The following is a 19,622-nucleotide window of genomic DNA, read 5'->3' on the forward strand; positions in this document are numbered from 1 at the left end:
TATATCACGCAGACGTCCCTTCATTGATACACACTCACAAGTGGAAAAGTAAAAACAACTGTAGCAGTTGAAGATACATCATAGATAAATCTTGGTAAGCATCTATCTATAAGTTCGATAATGAAATATCAACCTTTAGTTATCAGGTGAATTTTTTTATACCATGGAACGACTCCTGGTATCAGCAAGACGACTATTTACCGCCAGTTCCTTTCAGAGAGCAGAATGCCTACTGTCGTATTGTAGAATTCATTCAAGGTAAAGATTATTTATTGAGGTATACAAATTATACAAATTATGAGGTATACAATTTAATGATCAATGTATGTTTAATTGTGTTGTGAATTATATATTAAAAATGGAACTGTACGTAAACAATGAAGATATTGTAAAAGAACAGCTTCTGATTTCATGCTGTGAATTTGAAACGCCACTGACACTTTCGTGAGAGCACAGATTGTCGGACAAAATGATGGAATACGTATACATTTTTAAATTAGAAAATCTTTCTTTTAAAGTTGTGTGTTAGTGTCGTTTTTTTCTATTAATGAGGGTTTTTAGGATAGTTAGAAAAAGCGTTGAACTATGCAGTATAAACAGTTTTTCATAAATGTTAGAAAATCTTAAAACTTAAAATTATTTTGAAAAAATATATGCCTAATATTATTTAATATTCATTTACTGTTATTAAAAGTAGAAAAATACTTCATGAAGAAACATCAAAATAAAATTAACCTAATTATACATGTTGTTAATTATGTAAAATGATAATGAATATAAAATAAAAATTTCTTCCGCTTTTCACATTTAAAAAAATTAATTCAATCGACGTAATGTTTTGAGAGCCAGCTCTCAGGATTTTCCCAACAAATCAAATAACTATGCTTTTCAAATAACGTTTTGCCGTCTTCATTTATAGGCCCTTTAGATTTACTAATAAAAATATTGTAACTAGTTTTTCCAACGTGATTATATTGTATACGAAAAATACTAGAAACTAACATTATCTGTGAGAAAATGTGTAATTATTCAAAATATTAGACACTCTCGACATTAAAAACTTCATATAGATAAATACAAAATGAAAATATTTCAAACTATATTTTTATTTGAATAACTTGAATCTGAGGAGGCTACAAACAGTTAAACGTTATTCGAATAATGATCGTTTAATTTATTGAAATAATCCTAAGGATTAACTGAAAATATTGCGTTAATTGAATTTTTGTAAATTCATAAAATAATAAATATAATTTATACTAGGATACAATAAATCAAACAGCCACATAGAACAATATGAATGTTTGATTTATGGAAAGAATACTAAGGGTTGACTCTCAAAATATTACATTCATTGAAGTTTTTTAATTAATATAATAATCAAATATCATATTCGGAAATTCTCCGATATATGACACTACTATTCAATCCTAGTATAAGTATATGTATATAGTAATGTCATATATCGGAGAATTTCAGAATATGATATTTGATAGATCACAAAATAAAGTAGATTGTTGAATCATTTAGGTAATATGGTATTGTATTTATATTTGATTGGTCTATATATTGAAGTACAAGGGGTGTTCAACAAGTAAGGTGACTTTATGGTTTTCTCAAAAAATATTTATTTATTGGTCAAGCTTTATGTTGTCTCCTTCAAAGTAGTCCCCGTTAAATAGAATACACTTGTGCCAGCGCTTTTTCCAATCATCAAAGCACTTTTGATAATCCTTTTGAGGTATAGCCTTGAGTTCTTTCATTGATTCAGTTTTTATTTCCTCAATCGTTGAAAATCGATGTCCTTTCATAGGTTTCTTAAGTTTTAGGAAAAGAAATATACCAATTTACCATTTACCAATTTGAGTATAAAAGATTTATTTTTTGGAAATAAATTTCGATTACAAACTCATTATATTTGCTACAATACTAACCAAGGGCTAATATTACTTTCGACTTATGTAAATTGATCCAAGTAATCAGTACATGTATTTTTTTATACAGATTGCAAAGTAGAGCGCATATCGATGACTTAAGCGCCTTAAAAATACGATGAATAAATTTGTTTTCTAAAATATCAAATAATTGAAGGCAGTTTATGTTCTTTCGACAAAGCTTACGTGATTTCTAACTGTGATAACTTTAAACTTATCAATAAAATCTAACACGATTAAAATAAGCTTCAAAGCCAAAAATTTCGTTGTTGCCTTACACGATTAAACATTGAAAAATTATCGCATAAGCAACCTCACTACTATTGTTTTTTATCTTTAAATCGCACTCATTATAAAATCTAATCACTACGAGGGTAATACACTTTCACAATTCAAATAATTAATAATAAATTATCGAGTATCGTGAAAGCCTACATTGTATACAATTTATTAAACTACAGTAGCTTAATAACGTCAACGTAAACTTATTGCTGTGCTAAGAAAATATCCTCTGTGATCACATTCTTTCATCTTTTTTAATTTATAAGTCACGTACTGTGATATTCGCAAACATCGTACACAGATATTATAACACAGGCCGACAAGAAAAAAATCCAGAAAGCAGACACTACGTTCCCGATGATTTTTGATGCACTGATTCTGAATCTGGCGTTAGAATTGATCCATTACCCTAGGATTCCGAGACATTCTTATCGAAAAGTATGAAAAACACGGTTTTTAACACTTTTCAAGGTTATATGATAAGAAACAAATTTTTATTCAGCATTTGAGGCTAACCTATCGTGGATCTACAGCTTCCAGAGTACTTGAGGTTTACGACTTAAGTTTGTCTTGTTGAAGTTTTAGCAGAATGTATTTTGTCATAATATGCTATAACTTTGAACTAAGGTTAACCTTCGGAAATTACAGTGCCTGTCGATTATAAGGTATAACGTTTCGTAAACTGAGTTGAAATGTAATTCGTACATCTTGAATTTTTGGGTTAGAAAATATTAAAAAAAGAGGCCATTGCTAAATATTAAGGTTATATTCGAATTTTTTATTCTTAAAAATGTAGATTTACGCTATAACTGCTACCAAATTTTTTCAATTTAACTATGATATACGAAATTACCTGAATTAGTAATTTTCAATTAACTTTATCTTGAAAAATGAATATTTTTTCAATTCAAAAGAAGGATTTTTAAAGATAAGATAAGGATTATACTTTTCAGTCATGTAATTGGTTTTTAAAAAAACAATTTATTCTGTTTTTCATGTAACCTTAAAGTGCTTAAAATTGTGTTTTTCACATTTTAGATTAAAATATTTTAGAAACCTAACGTAATAGATCTATTCTGAGGTCAGATTTGAAATTAGCGTATCAGAAACCTTCGGGAATATAGTATCTGCTTTCTGGGTTTTTTCAGTTTTGAAATTTTGTCGACCTGTGTAATTTTTTGAAGAATTCGCAAAATCGATATACACAGATTGTTTGACTTGCTCGTGACCTAGTTTACTTGCGTAACTCATATCAATAGACTAAACATTCAATTTTAATATATAATCTTTATTAATCGGGATTTCTTACATGTGTAGCAACTGAATTACGAATAGTTTAAATAAAATTATTTATTATGATCTTGCATGGAAAACACTACTTAAATTTTTTGAAATCGGTTTAACAATGGCACCAAGCAAATGTGGATAATTTTTGTTATATTCATATGCGAGATTCAATAGTATATCTTCTAAGTAGTCTACTGAAACTTGTTACTCACAAAAATTTATTTATACTTTAAATCTAAAATTTTTTCAGTAAAAATCTATTGAATAACAAAAAAACTTAACCTAAATAGCAAAAAACTATATCGTCGTTCGTTAATCGACCTATTATAACCATTATACACAAATTAAGAACAAATATTGTTGTTCAATGGACACGAGTAACTTAATCAATAGATAAGTTTAACGTAGCTTAATATTAAAAGAATACAAAAAAAAGTTATATGTCATATAAAATATGGTACAGACTTATCAGAATTCCTCCAGACCCTCAATTTTTTTCCTGCAGATTGGACATTGATTGCAAGCATTCTGAAAAAAGGTTTTTTCAATATTTATTCATAGAAATGTTTGAAAAAAATTAAATAATTAACTTACTCCTGATCCATCATTCTTCCATTTTTCAATGCAACTCTTGTGGAAAGCGTGCATACACTGAATCACTCGAACTGTATCCTTCACCACATCTTCAAAACAAATTGGACAACTTTGGTCTGGTCTTCTATTTCGCAAACTGAAAATGTATTTGTGAATTATATTTTAAATATTTAGAGATGTACAAAAAGGTTGATATTAGCAAGATATTTAATTTTGTAATGTTTTTCATTTGTTAAATGCCGCCTAAAGTATGACATAAAAATTATTGTATCGGAGATTTTGCAATTTTACAAGTACAAGTTATAGATATAAATATGCTTAATTATTGTTGTCATTGCGAATGTCACCCGGAATTAAAGTTTGTATGAGACAGAGATAACAAGAGTCGATAAAGATGATTTCTACTGATCAATTGTATCTTCTACCAATTCACGATTTCTTGAACAACTATAAATAGTTGCGTTCTATAATGATTATATACGTAAACTCTGACAAAAACATTTTAAACTATTGGCAAAAAATCTAAAAATACATCCAAATATGTTGTGATAAATGATTTCATGATTTAAAATTCAATAAACGTAAAAGTTTATATTTGACGGAAACAGCCAAAAAAGCTTTTAGATATTCTATGTAGTGATTTAATCTAATCGCATTCAACTTAAGTCATATCTAATCATAATTCTTTTATTATATTTATCGACTATTCTATTTTTCTCGTATATATTTCGTCTATTTTTTTACACAAAAATTACTATCACGTGAAGAGCGCAATTATAACTTTATTTACTCTAAGATTTTTCGAAAAGTCCCTAATCAGAACCGCATTTTTATTTGATTTGAAAAAATAACATTTTTTCAGTGTTTAAATATAATAGCTTATGTTTAGTATTAAAAAACGAGTAAATTTATATACGTAAGAATGTACGGAATATTTTTAAATTCCTTTCATAACAAAGAAATCTCTCATTTTGTATATATATTAATGTTGTTAAAATGTAACCACAACATTAACCACTAATGACTACTTTTTTTTCTTTTTATACAATCAACTTACTCGCTATTCGGCGGGTTCCAACAACTACTAGAACGATTATTGTTGTCAGGTCGGCAACGGGTCCGGCAATTACTCTGTCCCATTCTTTCATCGGTGCTGGCGAAAAAGTAATAAAGAACAGCACCAAGACCAACCCCAACCATCAGCATCACTGCTATTCCTGGATGTGTCATTCTACGGCTGATCCTCGAGAACAAATCCAAGATAACACCTCGGCGAGCCGCTCGTTGAGTCTGCTAAATGTTATACATATTTTCTTTTCATTTGATAATTCGCGAAAAAAGCAATTTTTCATTTCTTTAGATTCTCGCGAAACTTTCATGAGTCAGTCCAAGCATAATAATTTATCTAATTTATTTTCATCATAGTTCATGACCCCTGTATGCAATCCTTTTTAAAATAGAGTGGATCAGTCCAATATATACGTAAATATACTTGAACATCAATTTTACTATAAGAAAAATCACGACGCGAATCAATAAATTCCAATTAATGGAAATATAAGAATCATATCCAATCAGTTAATAAATAACCCTTTGGTACACATACATATACATACCTTACCGACTTATATGGGAGCTAATGTATTCAAAGCATAACGCAAGTCTACTGGCATGTAAGTATACGTGTATATTTATCCATTGCAAACAGAAATAAGTCGTACTCACTAATTTCTCTCTTTCTCTCTCTCTCTCTTCGACTCGGCCGGACGAAGATACACTTGCCTGCCGAGAAATTAACGCACACTTCTTCGCACTACTCGTAGATTTATGCTGTTGTTGGTGGCATTGCCCTGCTGCGCGACAGATGATTAACCTTCAGCAACGTCTGTATATGCGCCAAAAAACGGTGTATCAGCGAAAGAGACAAAGAAAAAGAGAGAGAGAGAGAGAGAGAGGGAGAGGGAGAGCGAGCGAGAGAGAGAGAGAGAGAGAGAGAGAGAGAAGATTCTGCGCTTGTCTGCGGTGGCTTGATATGGAAACACAAATAACAGCTGCACCGACGCGCAACGCCAGCTACACTCTTTCTTGCCTCGCCGCGGCAGGACCACCGCCAAGTCCGACATGTTTCTCTGTAGTTACTCTTGAATACCGTCACGATACTCGGTGACGCTAATCGTTGGGTGACATCAGCATTCTTTGGCGCTAAATTCAAACGCATTTTTCTTCACTTGCAATTTTCGAAAGATTAGCACATACATTGAATAAGAAAATCTGTTATAAATACGAATAATTTATTCATTAGACAACAATGCATATGTATTTACAGTAAATAAACAATGTAAATTTAACATTCGCGTGTGCTCGCTACTATAGCATACATTTGAATAATAATCATTTCTTACATCTTATAAATAACCAAACACAACATAAAATGACAATTATACCAATTAGGTTGTTATATATTGGTGCAAAAAGTAGCACATTGACACACAATCAACAGTTTTTATTAAATGTGTTAAGTAAATCATTAACTATCTGTTATATATGCGTATCATCACATCGAGGCACTCTGCGCAAAGTAATTCATCAATATCAACAATGGAAACTATGTAAACGAATCGTGATAACAAATAAGTATAAATAAATCACAGATCAATCGTAAGAACGCGGAATTAAGCAGCAGCCTTTGTTGTTATGCAATTAGAAAAAGAAACGCGCGAAGGTCTCAAAGTTGGCAAGCTGTGGCAATCGAGTTAGCCGACGCGGTTAACGTCATAACCGACGATGACACGGCGCTGGCGGTAGGTCCAGTGCTCAGCTGATCTAGCGACTGCATCACCGGCATCCGCTGCTTGATCAACAGCTGGCGTAGCGATTGACATTCCTCCCGCAGTGTCAGCACTTGTGCGCGCAGCAGCGCGTTCTCGTGCTCCAGTACTGTTGCCTTCAGCGCTATCTAAATCAAATGCCCTTTCGATAAGGATGGTATACTTATTCATGGATTGTTGTTGGTTTTTTAATGAATAAGTGATGGTCATATAAATAGAATGCTAACGAATTACCGTCTTGCATGCTTTCAAAAATTTTATTATCAATTCAAGCTCACTGATGACGTTTCTGCTCCAAAATTATTATTCATGCGTGTATTCGCATATTGTTTCAGAAAAAGCGATTAACACGCTATGTATAATGTTGATATATTTATTTATCGTGTTATGGAAATTAATTAATGAGACTACGATTGACCTCAGTTAATACTTAGAGATTTACTTTTAAATTATTCAAACTTTTCACATGCATAAATAAATAAACTGCTAGAAATAGCGTATTTCCGGCGTTCGACTTTGACTAGACAATTTTCAAACGCGTTATTAAGGATGGTTAATGCGAAAATAATTATTCCCAAACATTTCCTTACATGATCTTCTCTTATTTTCCGCGCATCTCGTGATTTCTTAGCAGCTTGATTGTTTCGCTTTCGCCTTTCGTAATACTTTTCGTCCTTTTGTTCATCAGGTATCGGCTTTTTCTCGCTTCGAGGCCTTCGGGAGTGATGCATATTCGATATTACAGCGCTTTCAAGAATATTTCGGCTCACGGCAGCCACTAAGAGAGCAGTTTCAAAAAATAATGGGTTAACTTGCGGTTTTTCTTTAATGGTCAGCATAAATCGCGAACGAAACGTCGAAAATATTAAGCTTAGCCTGTAAATAATTGCACAATGAGTAATTCATACTTTTATCGTTAACGTAACCAAAACAAAAGAATTGCCCCGGGTGAGGATCGAACTCACGACCTTAAGATTATAAGTAATTCATACTTTTATCGTTAACGTAACCAAAACAAAAGAATTGCCCCGGGTGAGGATCGAATGCACGACCTTAAAATTATAAGTAATTCATACTTTTATCGTTAACATAACCAAAACAAAAGAATTGCCCCGGGTGAGGATCGAACTCACGACCTTAAGATTATGAGACTTACGCGCTGCCTACTGCGCTACCGAGGCCAATGTGCTCGTGTTACTTTTAAGCCTATTTCATTGGTAGACGTCTATGTACAGATATCCCTTTTAGTACAGTTAAATTTAATACGTTTAAAAAAACTGTAGACAATATATATTTATTGAGAATTGATATCAGTGTCAGGAAAAAAGGTAGTTTAATTTAAATTTTGATCATATTGTACACAACAGTGCTTTAATAAGCCTCCATTACAGAACCTATTTATAATTTTTATATGAATTAAATTATTTAAATAATTTTATTTATGATGAATAATAATCAAAAAATAAAGCAGACTTCAAAATGTACTAAATGAGCAGTATTACAATAATGAATTATTAGAACCATTCGTTTTTTGACTATATACTCATTGAATTTTGAGGTCAGTTATCGTCTACTATAATATTGGTAACTACATTAGATGTATATTAAATGTTAATTAACCAACTTTGCTATAACTACATAGTAAAGTCCTGCAATTGTATAAGCGGATACTTATACACAAGTAAGTATGAGAGCAAATTTTCTCTTCACAAATTTTTTTGTTATTATCTACGATTTTCATATTTTTATATTATTAAGCTATCAAAATATTTTTTTCAATATATAGCTAGTCGTTATTCAACGCGTATCAAATCCATTTACTCATATTGCATGCAAATCTATAATAAGAGGTTTGATATATTTAAGCACTATACGAACCTACGAAGGATTGTCTACTGAATTTATTTGCGAATCCTTTAATTTATTCTTATATTATGACTTACATAAAAATCAGAATAACGAAATAAATGAATTTGTAAAAGCTTTTTATCTAAGTATGGCACAGGCGTCATAATTATACAAATTTTAATTCACAAGACCTGCTATAGTATATTATATTTATAAAAGCTAATTAATTAAGAATTAATAGGCATATACAGTTCATATTTGTTGCTGTCTTGAATAAAAATATTACCAAATATTACCACTTTACACAACACATAAAAAGGTTGAATGTTTTTATGTAAAATTTATTTCATAATAATTTTAAATTGTTTGTCATTATCGCATGTAATTAATAAATTCAACTATCTAGCATCAGAATAACTACCACAATATTGTAATATTTTATATAATCAAGAGCTTTTTGTAATTCTAATTCATATATAATATAGATACAAAATTGTTATTTATTATTTCGGTTGGTTTAATAACAAGAACTCTTTGTAATAACCCAATCGCATCGAGCACTACGTAAATTTCGTTTTATCCAAGTAATCTATTAACAGTATGCAGAACAGCAATAGCAAAAAATTAATATTTTCTTTTCACTGTTCCAAATATTACACGCGGAAACCATCTGTACATTTCAATTTTTTGTTATTAATAACACTGAAAAATATCAACTTCATCTTATAGATATATCGATTCCTTTCCCCTCGTAAAATAACACGCTCATGAAAAGAAAAAACACCCCAATTAGAAAAAAATCGAAACTGACCTGCGCTGCTGTTAGCAAAGGGATGGGAGATGCCGACGGGCGGGACAAGCGGCGGTACCGTGGCAGCGAGAAGTGGTGGTTGCAAAAGACCCGCAAGGGAGAACGGCGCTGCCGAGGGGGCTAATGGTGACAAAGGTCCCGTCAGCATGGCGCGCCCCGACTCTGATTCTTGTGACGGGTAGTCTGCTCGGCCAAAAGTGTCGTAGCGGCACACCTCTGAAACGATGAAAAATTGCATCCTAATGATTTATGTATAGGTATGCTACGTGTGTTTGTAATAAAAAAAAACTTAATTCAAAATTTTTCAAGATTTCGTAGACTTCGAGGAAAAAATAAAATTCTATCTCGATAGTTGTTCAATAATTACACCTTTGTAGACGTAATAACAAAGTCTTTTTTTATTTTATATTACCAGTGCTGCTTTTACATGAAAGTTTTTTCATGGTTTTTTTGGTTTTTCACAAAGAAAATATATTAAATATTTTCATTATTATAGTAAACGGCCACAACTAAAGCTAAATAATGTGAAATGATAACATTTAAAAATAGATATATGAAGATTATATTATATCATTAATACAATGTAATATCTTACAAGCAAAACTATAATTCATATGTCAAGATAGAAGTTGAAATAGCGAATAAACTATGAGCATGCCAAATCTTATATGTAATTCGATTTCAACGAATCAAGAAATCTTCATGTTTCTATAACAATTGGCGATTTCTCAGATTTTTTAGTTCTAAACGATAATACGAAATAAAAGTGGCGTATTGTTTAAAATTTTGTGAAAAATAAATGTCAAACATTTGTTTAATAACATTTACGTAGATGTGCTGCTTACAGAGTACGATACTAAACAGACAACAAGAAATCCGATATCAACAGACATCAAAACTTTGTAATCGCACCTTTACGGTGCTCCGTGACGAAAATAACGTAAGAACTGCCAAACAAACTTGGTAATGCAGAAAATAAAAAGTGCAGCGTGAAAAATTAAGCTCGTAAACTTCAAAGTAACGTGCACATCGACTAATGAAACTACGATAAAAGAAACGAAACACGCGAAAGAGAGAGAGAGAGAGAGAGAGAGAGAGAGAGAGAGAGAGAGAAGAGAACTAAATCATATGCAACAGCAAGTAAACTCGTGCAATTCTTACTTCGCGTGGGAACTTCACATAAGTTCGTCTATGAAAATGTAAGTTTTATCAGCCCCTTTAAAAAATGTTTCGTTGCGCGATTGATGTATTTTTTGACAACTATTTTCAAGGTAAGCATGAATAGGAGCCTTATTGCTACAGTTACGATCTACGTAAAATAGATGAGGTATTATTCGTTAGTAATCACATTTCATGTCACAAGAAATGTTATTCATAGCAAGTCTTTTTAGTATCCACGTACTCGTAAAATGTCATGTGCGACGCAAACGATCTTCAAATGTAAAAGCCATTAACAATTCCTGCAATTTTTGTTTCAGTTCACTCTTTTACAGAGCGCTATTGGATCCAATCGAAATCAACTACAACTAGAGTACTATAATCGTCGACTGAATATATTGCTCCAGCAAAAATAAAGTTTGTAATTACATAACTTTTGCGCAAATAAGTTGTATATGACGAATACTTCATGAATTACTATTACTAAAAATGTAAAAAAAACTTTAGTGTGACAATATACTCAGAATATGTTTTTTATCTTTCTTCGGAAGTCAAATTTCTATATATGTATGTCAATAACGCGAGTCTTATCGTGCTTAAAAAGAAGTTGTGTGAAACTGGAATTATCATATCTCCATTTAATTGACAAGGAATAAATTGATTCGTCAAATTATTGGTATAGTTGTCGAGGTGCGTATACCGCAAATCACATATCGAACAATTGAGTATCAAATAATTTGCAACTAATCAATGAACGAGGAGAAAATTGAAGATGTATGAAAATATTTGTTCGAAAATGACTCCGAACATCCGCGAAAATCAGCCACTTCCACCTGGAAAAGCATGTCAATGTCATTGAAAAACACCACTCTGTTCCGCGGAAGCAAGTAAAAAAAATTACCTCCACCGTGACAATGTCCCGGGATCGAGGGGACATTGCCGTGACCAGGATTCGAACCTGGGTTACTACGGCCACAACGTAGGGTCCTAACCACTAGACGATCACGGCTATCGGAGGTCTTGTGAACAATCACTTTCTTGGAGAACGTTGGAGAACGAGAGCGCCCGAGTTATCCGTTCGTGCGTGACCGGTATCGTGTTTCTTATTTTATTAGACTGCAGCGCTGCTGCAACCGACTTGTATTATCACTTTCTTTCTATCGTAGATTTTCGGTGGTGGTAAGGTAGACTTCGCAGTTGATTTACGCGGCTGATGATAATTTCGTAATATTTTATTCCTATGATATATTTGAAGATCCTCGTTTTGAACATATATGTAACTAAAACCCACGAGTGATCACGGAGAACAAGTTAGTGGTTAAATGATTTTGTTGATATTAGATATACGATCCAATGTATGACGGTAGATTAGCACAAGAAAACACTTATATAAAGAAATATAAACGTAAGTCAAAACTTATCCAAGTTTTAATAATTACCTAAACGTTTAAAAACAATAGTCTTCCTTTGAATATATTGTTGTCACGATATTTGTCGATGAATATTTTCAGAGCGAAAGGCGCAGCGTGCATTCGAAAACTAAAGTAAGTTGAAACAAAATATTATCTAGAAAATTTTTCAATGTGTAGATAATACAACAATTTTCGAACAATCAAGGGCAACAAAATCTTTAAGTATTAAATGAACGAAAAGAATGAAAAGAAAAACATTGACATTCAACAAGTACTCTAAAAAATAAAACTATCGTGAATTTCACGTGAATAAAAAATTATTGATGAACGCAATGTAAAAAAACGTTTTCAGCTACTTGACATACCTGAATTTGGTGATATAAGGCTATTATAACTTCTTAGCAGATGAAGAGCGGAGAACGCGTTCGAGATATTACCCTCCGAAATTGTTTCGCTGTTGGCGTGAGATCCCATAAGAACTACTTTTGCTTAAGAGTTCTTATGATCACTGGAAACTTATTACGCTTCCGTACATGGATTGATTTGATGCCAATACGCATTTACTAAAAATTAAATATGTTCACGAATATTCTTCTTATGAGATTCATTTCTTATTATGATTCACATTTACGAAATGACATATATATATTTTATAAATAATTAATATTAGTCGATGTAGTCTCATCACTTTTCAATTCAAGCAATTCTCGAATCATCTGTAGTCTTATGGTATCATAAATAATACTTCATCGTGATAATGTTTCCGAGAGAAACATTGTCGTGACCAGGATTCGAGCCTAGGTTACTACAGTTACAGCGGTTATTAATATGTATGAATGTATCGCGAAAACCAATTTTCTTAAACAAAATTTTTATCGCGTTAATTGAACGTTGAAACAAGTGTCAGCATTCGATACACCGCTGTAAAAGTTTTATTCGATGAAACGGCATTGTTTTGTGTACGTATCAGTAAATAGATTTTTCAAAACGTATAAATTTTTTTCAAGACAATTACAATTCGTAAAGAATTGGAAAATTGATTTTTATTATCATAAGTATAACGAAAATATGTTTGAGTGCAGAAACCGTTTAAAAGTGTCACGTTAGAAGTTGAATTGGCGCGCTGAACTATAAGAATGGAACAATTATTTTACCTTTACTTCGCACAAAACATGCCTTATAAAAAAGTTTCACGACGATGAATAGAAGTTTGACAAAAGCCGTAAACTTTATCTATTTGCTGTTATTCACTCAATTTTACCGCGAGAATGAGTTTTTCCACATTCAAAATAATCTCAAATGTTTTTCGGCAAATTCGCGCTATTACACTGAATAAGAAAAAAAAAACTCACCATTGACACCGACAACTCGAGAGTCCTTTGACAGACGAGCGAGTAGCACGTGCGTGCGAGTTGGAGCGACTAATTTCCATACACTCGCCCCCAACGTCCAGACACGATCCACCCCCGTGCATGCGCACTTTGAAAACGTAACGCCCCGCCCGTCACAGGCCACGACCCTTTTGACGATACACGTAAAGGTAAAGAGGAATTAACAAGTAATATTGTTTTTTTTCCTTATTTTTGCTAAAATAAAAATGAAAGAGATATTATATAATTGGTTATTGTTACTGATATGCATCTTCACTATATGCGTTAAAATTATTTCCGCTTACAGACGCAAATGAATATTAAAATAAAAATCAGAATTAGTAAATCATCATTGATTTGTATAAAGGCTCAAATAAAAGTTTTGCTCATTATCAAATTTGTCTTTGTGAGGAAGATAGTGTCTAAGCCACGAAAAGAATGAGAAAAACTAAAATTTAGTTTTTATATGTAATAGCCTAATAAATATCTTTTTAAAATATCTAAACAAAACACTTGTTATAATTATACACATTACTATCGTACAGTATATATGTAAAAACATATCTATTGGTTTAAAAGCAGTAAGAATGTGCGTAAATTTCAACAATACATTCAATACAGCGATCATCGGTATCAATCGAAGCTGGAAGTGAAGGTGCTGGTGGAAGTGCAACGAACGGAGCGCGGAATTTCGGACTTTCACCTGTACCGTCATCGAAATCAATTCATTCCTGACTGATAGACCAATTTTTATAAAAATTATTAGAAGTTATTTTTTTATGTTTCGATTGATTCAGCGGCACTCTGCACAAGTGATAGACGGCATAATGTACAATAATAAATGTATTATAAATTGACCTAGTTAAGTGCACTACTTTTGCGAGATATTTGTGAAAGTTTGTAATAACTTTCATCTGCTCCGATAGCCGTGATCGTCTAGTGGTTAGGACCCTACGTTGTGGCCGTAGTAACCCAGGTTCGAATCCTGGTCACGGCAATGTCTTCCTCGAGAACATTGTCACGGTGGAGCTTTTTTTATTTTCCTATCGGGTATGATAATTTTTTACAAGTAATTGTGAGATTTTGCCAAATGTATGCGGCTGAGTTTTGTGCAAATCGACATTATTTTTGTAAAAAAAATTTTCTTTTAACATAATCATTATGTTTGTCAATTGTTGACTTCTTATAAATTATTTGTTAAACGCGTGAATCACGAAGCTTAACTACGAATCATATGCAAAAACTAATGTTTCATTTTTTTCAGTAAAGATAGTTGTTTGTGAGAATTTGCAGTTTTTGAGTATGGTATGGTAATCTTATTATCCAGAAGTGTGCCAAAAAATTCAACTTTTGAAGAGGATAAAAAGCGGACACTCGACACAGCGCGCAGTAGACCTTATTTGGAATCTCTCAAATGATAATACAGGCAAAGTTTCGACAGTTAAAATTCCACATGTAAAAGCTTGGCTGAAATTGAAAGTTCTGCAACCGATAACATTATTGAATGATAGTTACGCTCCAAAAAAAAAGATGAATCTCGGTATCAACTTTTCGTATTTATAGAATTTTTATGCGAACGCAAATGATTCAATGAACAGTATAAAGTGTTTTGAAAACGTTTATTACTGATTAAATTCAGTCACTGATAATGTCACATGAAATAAGCAATTGAACTTCGATTATTGTAGCTATTAGGAAGTTGTAATAACCATTGCAAAACTTAGTAGAGTGAATAATTAATTACCTTCATACAAAATTTCAAACAGTTGCTGAATTTCTATAATTAATTGTAGATTAAAATTAATACATAATATTGATTTAGACGTTCGTAATAATCTCAAGTGGGCATATATCATAAGATTCACTACTAACATAAAAATAGAAGCATTCGCAAAAATAAAAAGAATCATAACATACCATTACATTCAGATAAGAATAAACAAGAGATGGACAAAGTCTTCGAAATTAACAAACGAGCATCTAGATAAGAAATTTTATTGTCGCACAAAGAAAAAACACAAAAAAGCGATTGAGAGTGATTTGGCGGTTGAATAATTAACGAGGTCCGACTCGTCATCGCGTATGTGATATGCCGCGGAGGGGGAAGGCAAGGGGCGTTGACGATCGTGATATAAACGAAAGCCTCGCGCAATGGATTGCGAGGGCGCGATGTCATCTTCATCGCTGACGGGTAATTCTGATTTTATTCTAGGTCATTTGTCATACACTATTTTTTTTATATTCTACTGCTTATCACGACTCCGCATTTCCACTTGATTGAAGTGTTCATTTATGCATCTTTTATTGGATTGTCGCGTGAACGAACTTTTTAGTTTGCATGTATAATGATCGAATCACAAGTATGCTTCAGAGACAGTTTCTATAGTAAAATGTAATTTTACTCTTTTCAGCTTGCAGGAATAACCAAGAGTATCATTGAATATAGTTTACTGGAAGTACTGATGAGTAAAATTTTTACGAATTCATTAAAATGAACTGAAGGCCACATTAACATAATATTATAGCCTGACTGTAATCTTCCTATTGATAGATAGAAATAATTAATGTTCGAAGATATCACTGTAAAATCATATACATCGATAGCGAGTTTCATTAAATTAAAAGATAACGAACTTATAATGTCTCTATAATAACTAATATTACAACGTTCATTATTGATAAACCGGTAAATAATTCAATAATTTTCAATTGTGTGGTTGCATTTTTGTAAGTCACCCAGAATGTTGATGTAGTACAATTCAACGATTCTTTTTTAGTGTGTTAAAAGAACCTTATAAATTATGCTAAAAACACGTAGTATATCAAAATTAAACACAGCTTCACAATTAAAAATAATTATTAGAATCTCTTCAAAACATTTCAGCGCAAAACACTTCGACAATTCTCTCGTATCTTGAGCAGATTAGTAAACATCGTCCAAATAACCGATCAAAAGGGTAAATCAACCGCCATAGCATAATCGACCTTTGTGTACCCGTTTACTGGTTCAAACATCGCAGTTACGTTCTCTCCCTTCTTAATTCTGCAAATAAATCATACGTGGTCTACAGGGTCGTATCACCCCCTCATAACTCCTCAAATATTAAAGCATTTCGGAAGGTTAAATAACAAGCTCCGTATACATGTATGTATGTATACCACCCCGGATGTGCACACCTGTCGGTTGGAAAAGACAACACTGACGTCGGATGTGCGCTCTGCTACAACAATACACGCGATAGATCCCCTAATTGTCACACTTACGCGCTTACACGTGCGCGACTGGTTGACTAATGATACGATGAGCAAGCGCCGTTCGGGTCTAAAACTAAATGTTTTTTTCACCGATATGCATTCTTTTTTGATGCATGAATAATGAATCGTTAACTGATTGACGAAATAAAGCAATGAGCGTGTGCTACAGTTTGGTTAAACAAAAAATAAAAAAAACAAATGACGGGGCTTCGGTAAACGAATAGACAAACATGAAGCATTACGAGTTCATAACGAATTCATGATCCGATGGTAGTCCTGCAAGCGCAGACTGATCACCATCAATTAGACAAAAAAATCCACTTTAAAAGCTCTGTTATCCTGTGCCATCACGGATAAGCGTCGATAAATATTATAACGGTAAAAAATAAGAATTATAATCCAACTGCGTAGTATGAGGCATCATAACTCATTCGGGCACGCAACTCGTGCCGCGTTGCTGTACGATAATTATTATGAGGTGAATTACTCGGTCGCGAACAATTAAGGGTCGAACGTATAAACCGACATAGAAACGTCGCGAAAGCATCATCCCTACGGCCAATTACACGAATACGATTGATGGCACATATATACCTTATATATACCCCTTTTGCGATCAGTTCCTTCGAACTTACCTACATAGAGCCTTGAGATCTACTAGCAGCTCTGACTTGCGCGATGCGAAATTAGATTGTTGCGTGATATGTGATTTGGCTGTAATTGCGCGCTTGAAGTTTGCGCTAAGTTTGATGTCGAATAGTAAAATCAACTGTGGTTGACGTAGATCGCGGATTGTTTAAAACGAAAGGTTTTTCACTTTCTTTACGAGCATATAAAAAAAATAACGTTGCATAGCTGTTGTGGCGAAATGCTTACTTAGAGACTAGGAGATGTTTTTCATCTGTTCGTAACTTTCAATCGCAAAATGATATGGAAAGAATGAAGATGTTCTTGACGATTGTTGAAGAAAATTTTCTTGACGATTTCTTAAAAAAATGGCTATGGATTTTTTTTCCTATTAATTATTATTCTTAAATATACGTTTATTCACACATCTCCGAGGACAGACATCAAATTAAGCACGTTAATTTAACGTCTTCGTACAACTTCTAATGAATAATATAGAGTAAAGCTGTTTATCAATTGTACGCAGTGTAAGATTCTATAGTGTCTAACGAAATAGCGAAAACAAAGCTTTCTATCCTACGAAGACACATCGCTTTAAAATTTACAATCAATTCAGCATCGAAAATAAAAAAAAAAACATTAATTCAAAACATTAAACAATAATGATCTTATCAGCATTCTCATTTCCGTTTTTCATCCGCAAGGCCCGCGCACAGACGAAACGAAATGCCAAATTAGCAACGAAGCTTGCAAACCGATTATAAGAAGGGGACGAGCTTTTGTTGATTGCGTGTGTAACCTGCCGACTCGTGAATTATTCCGATTGCGAAAACTACAGTGAAGGGTTAAACGAAACGGATGAGGTAAACGGACCACTTGCCACGACGCGTGAATGATTAATTCGGGCTAATGAGCTATTGCCGCGAAAATTCACGGCTGTTACTGGAAATCTCGAGACGCGAGATTTTCATAGTTTGAATGTTATCAATAATTTATTAATCTATTGGAAGAGTGTATACTAACGAATATATAACTAAACATTAATTATTCAATTGCATCGACGAGAATGACATGACGATATAGAACGATCAAGATTCTGAAGTAAGTTTTATTAATTCGAGCTAATTAATAACGTATAGAGAGAAGATAAGTGCATAACAAATGGCCCTTGATCGACTTGAAAGTAAAAAAAAATAAAATGTTGGCTAGCGTTGCATCGTCGGCGGAACTTTACGCGAAGTGAACTTTTCGCTGCGTCTGTGTACGCTATATTATGTCATATTCTGACGCCGCATTGAAATCCCCTCTCACGTCGGTCGACGGTTCTATCGTCGTTATATGAAGTTGCGTGTTTGGTGCGCTTGCAATTGACACATTTCGTATGAATGCAACGCGACGATAGTCTGCTACTTTTCGCTTTGTACTGGAGATCGTTTAAATGCGTAATAACTAAAATTATCTTGAAATTTTCCTTTCTCATCTTTTGATCCTGCTGAGGTTTGATATTCATACCTCGGTAGCTTTTTCATTGAAGAAAGCATGGAAGTTTTTGCCGTTGTGCAAAATTTTTCCATCGAATCTAATAATGTATAGTTAGATCAATTCGCAAACACAATGGGAATGTGCATCAGGCGAGATGAGAAAACAAAGCAATAATAAAACAGCAAAAAGTAAAGATTGCTCGTCGACCCCCATAGCGATGGTATCCCGTCAATCTTCGCTTGATTGGAAAATTGGCTCGTGAGTTTAATAAGCGCGAGTGCGAATCCCGCGCGTGTAAGCGAATATAATGGAAAGATTCGCGAGTAGACCGCGTGCGATATCCTCGCATATATTATGCAAATTAACCGGCGCATAGTTGGTAACGAACGCGTTATGTGTACGTTGAACCCCCTTAACTGTCGTGAGCGTCGACCTGTAATGCAATGTGATCGAATGCGGAAGGGACATGTGATTCCGTGGTTATGTTTTTGAGCGATGGATATGATGATCACTTATTCTTGACAGTCGCTTAAGTACATTTTTTGGTGAATAATTAACCGATTGCAGTAGAAAATAAGATTTTGTCCATTCTGATGATTTGAGTTCGAATGCAATTTCCATAAGTTCATAGCCTTGCGTATACATACTAACAAATACAGATTAAGGAAATGATATACGTATGTAGGAGTTATTTGGAGAATCGAAACAAGTGAGAAAAACAATGTATGCGATCT

At 33.1% G+C, this 19,622-nt stretch overlaps 2 protein-coding genes and 3 non-coding genes across 7 annotated transcripts; 1 reads left to right on the forward strand and 4 right to left on the reverse strand.

Annotated features, from left to right (window-relative positions):
* Positions 1-1,705: 1,705 nt before the first annotated feature.
* Positions 1,706-6,199, reverse strand: LOC131667846 (uncharacterized). Of its 3 annotated transcripts, none has more exons than XM_058941567.1 (4): positions 5,823-6,199; positions 5,155-5,387; positions 4,098-4,233; positions 1,706-4,031 (listed from the first exon to the last, which is right to left on the reverse strand). In XM_058941567.1, the coding sequence occupies exons 2-4, from the start codon at positions 5,325-5,327 to the stop codon at positions 3,972-3,974; spliced, it is 369 nt and encodes a 122-aa protein (XP_058797550.1). In that variant the 5' UTR covers positions 5,328-5,387; positions 5,823-6,199; the 3' UTR covers positions 1,706-3,971. The 3 variants fall into 3 exon arrangements, with proteins under 3 accessions (XP_058797550.1, XP_058797551.1, XP_058797549.1); XM_058941568.1 differs by having other exon boundaries at positions 5,155-5,390; positions 5,714-5,837; XM_058941566.1 differs by having other exon boundaries at positions 1,707-4,031; positions 5,155-5,390; positions 5,823-6,197.
* A 261-nt stretch (positions 6,200-6,460) lies between these two features.
* On the reverse strand, positions 6,461-13,545 carry LOC131667872 (hepatic leukemia factor). The gene is made up of 5 exons (XM_058941613.1): positions 13,507-13,545; positions 12,520-12,717; positions 9,585-9,800; positions 7,516-7,703; positions 6,461-7,053 (listed from the first exon to the last, which is right to left on the reverse strand). The coding sequence occupies exons 2-5, from the start codon at positions 12,626-12,628 to the stop codon at positions 6,823-6,825; spliced, it is 744 nt and encodes a 247-aa protein (XP_058797596.1). The 5' UTR covers positions 12,629-12,717; positions 13,507-13,545; the 3' UTR covers positions 6,461-6,822.
* On the reverse strand, positions 8,034-8,106 carry Trnam-cau (transfer RNA methionine (anticodon CAU)). Its single transcript has one exon. It is a non-coding gene; the product is annotated as a tRNA-Met (tRNA).
* Trnah-gug (transfer RNA histidin (anticodon GUG)) lies at positions 11,680-11,751 on the reverse strand. Its single transcript has one exon. It is a non-coding gene; the product is annotated as a tRNA-His (tRNA).
* A 904-nt stretch (positions 13,546-14,449) lies between the features above and the next one.
* Positions 14,450-14,521, forward strand: Trnah-gug (transfer RNA histidin (anticodon GUG)). Its single transcript has one exon. It is a non-coding gene; the product is annotated as a tRNA-His (tRNA).
* The last annotated feature ends 5,101 nt before the right edge of the window (positions 14,522-19,622 follow it).

Source organism: Phymastichus coffea, unplaced genomic scaffold (assembly GCF_024137745.1).
Source record: "Phymastichus coffea isolate CEN01 unplaced genomic scaffold, Cenicafe_Pcof_1.1 PCOF00071, whole genome shotgun sequence".
NCBI classification, from domain to species: domain Eukaryota; kingdom Metazoa; phylum Arthropoda; class Insecta; order Hymenoptera; family Eulophidae; genus Phymastichus; species Phymastichus coffea.

Excerpts from the sequence above, each read along its gene's own strand:
- LOC131667846 (XM_058941567.1), bottom strand. The coding sequence starts at position 5,327 with ATGACACATCCAGGAATAGCAGTGATGCTGATGGTTGGGGTTGGTCTT. Across the intron at positions 4,234-5,154 it reads TGGAACCCGCCGAATAGCGA|TTTGCGAAATAGAAGACCAG; the intron begins GTAAGTTGATTG and ends ATACATTTTCAG. Across the intron at positions 4,032-4,097 it reads GGAAGAATGATGGATCAGGA|AATGCTTGCAATCAATGTCC; the intron begins GTAAGTTAATTA and ends ACCTTTTTTCAG.
- LOC131667872 (XM_058941613.1), bottom strand. The coding sequence starts at position 12,628 with ATGGGATCTCACGCCAACAGCGAAACAATTTCGGAGGGTAATATCTCG. Across the intron at positions 9,801-12,519 it reads CCTTATATCACCAAATTCAG|AGGTGTGCCGCTACGACACT; the intron begins GTATGTCAAGTA and ends TCATCGTTTCAG. Across the intron at positions 7,704-9,584 it reads CTTTGCTAACAGCAGCGCAG|TGGCTGCCGTGAGCCGAAAT; the intron begins GTCAGTTTCGAT and ends CTGCTCTCTTAG.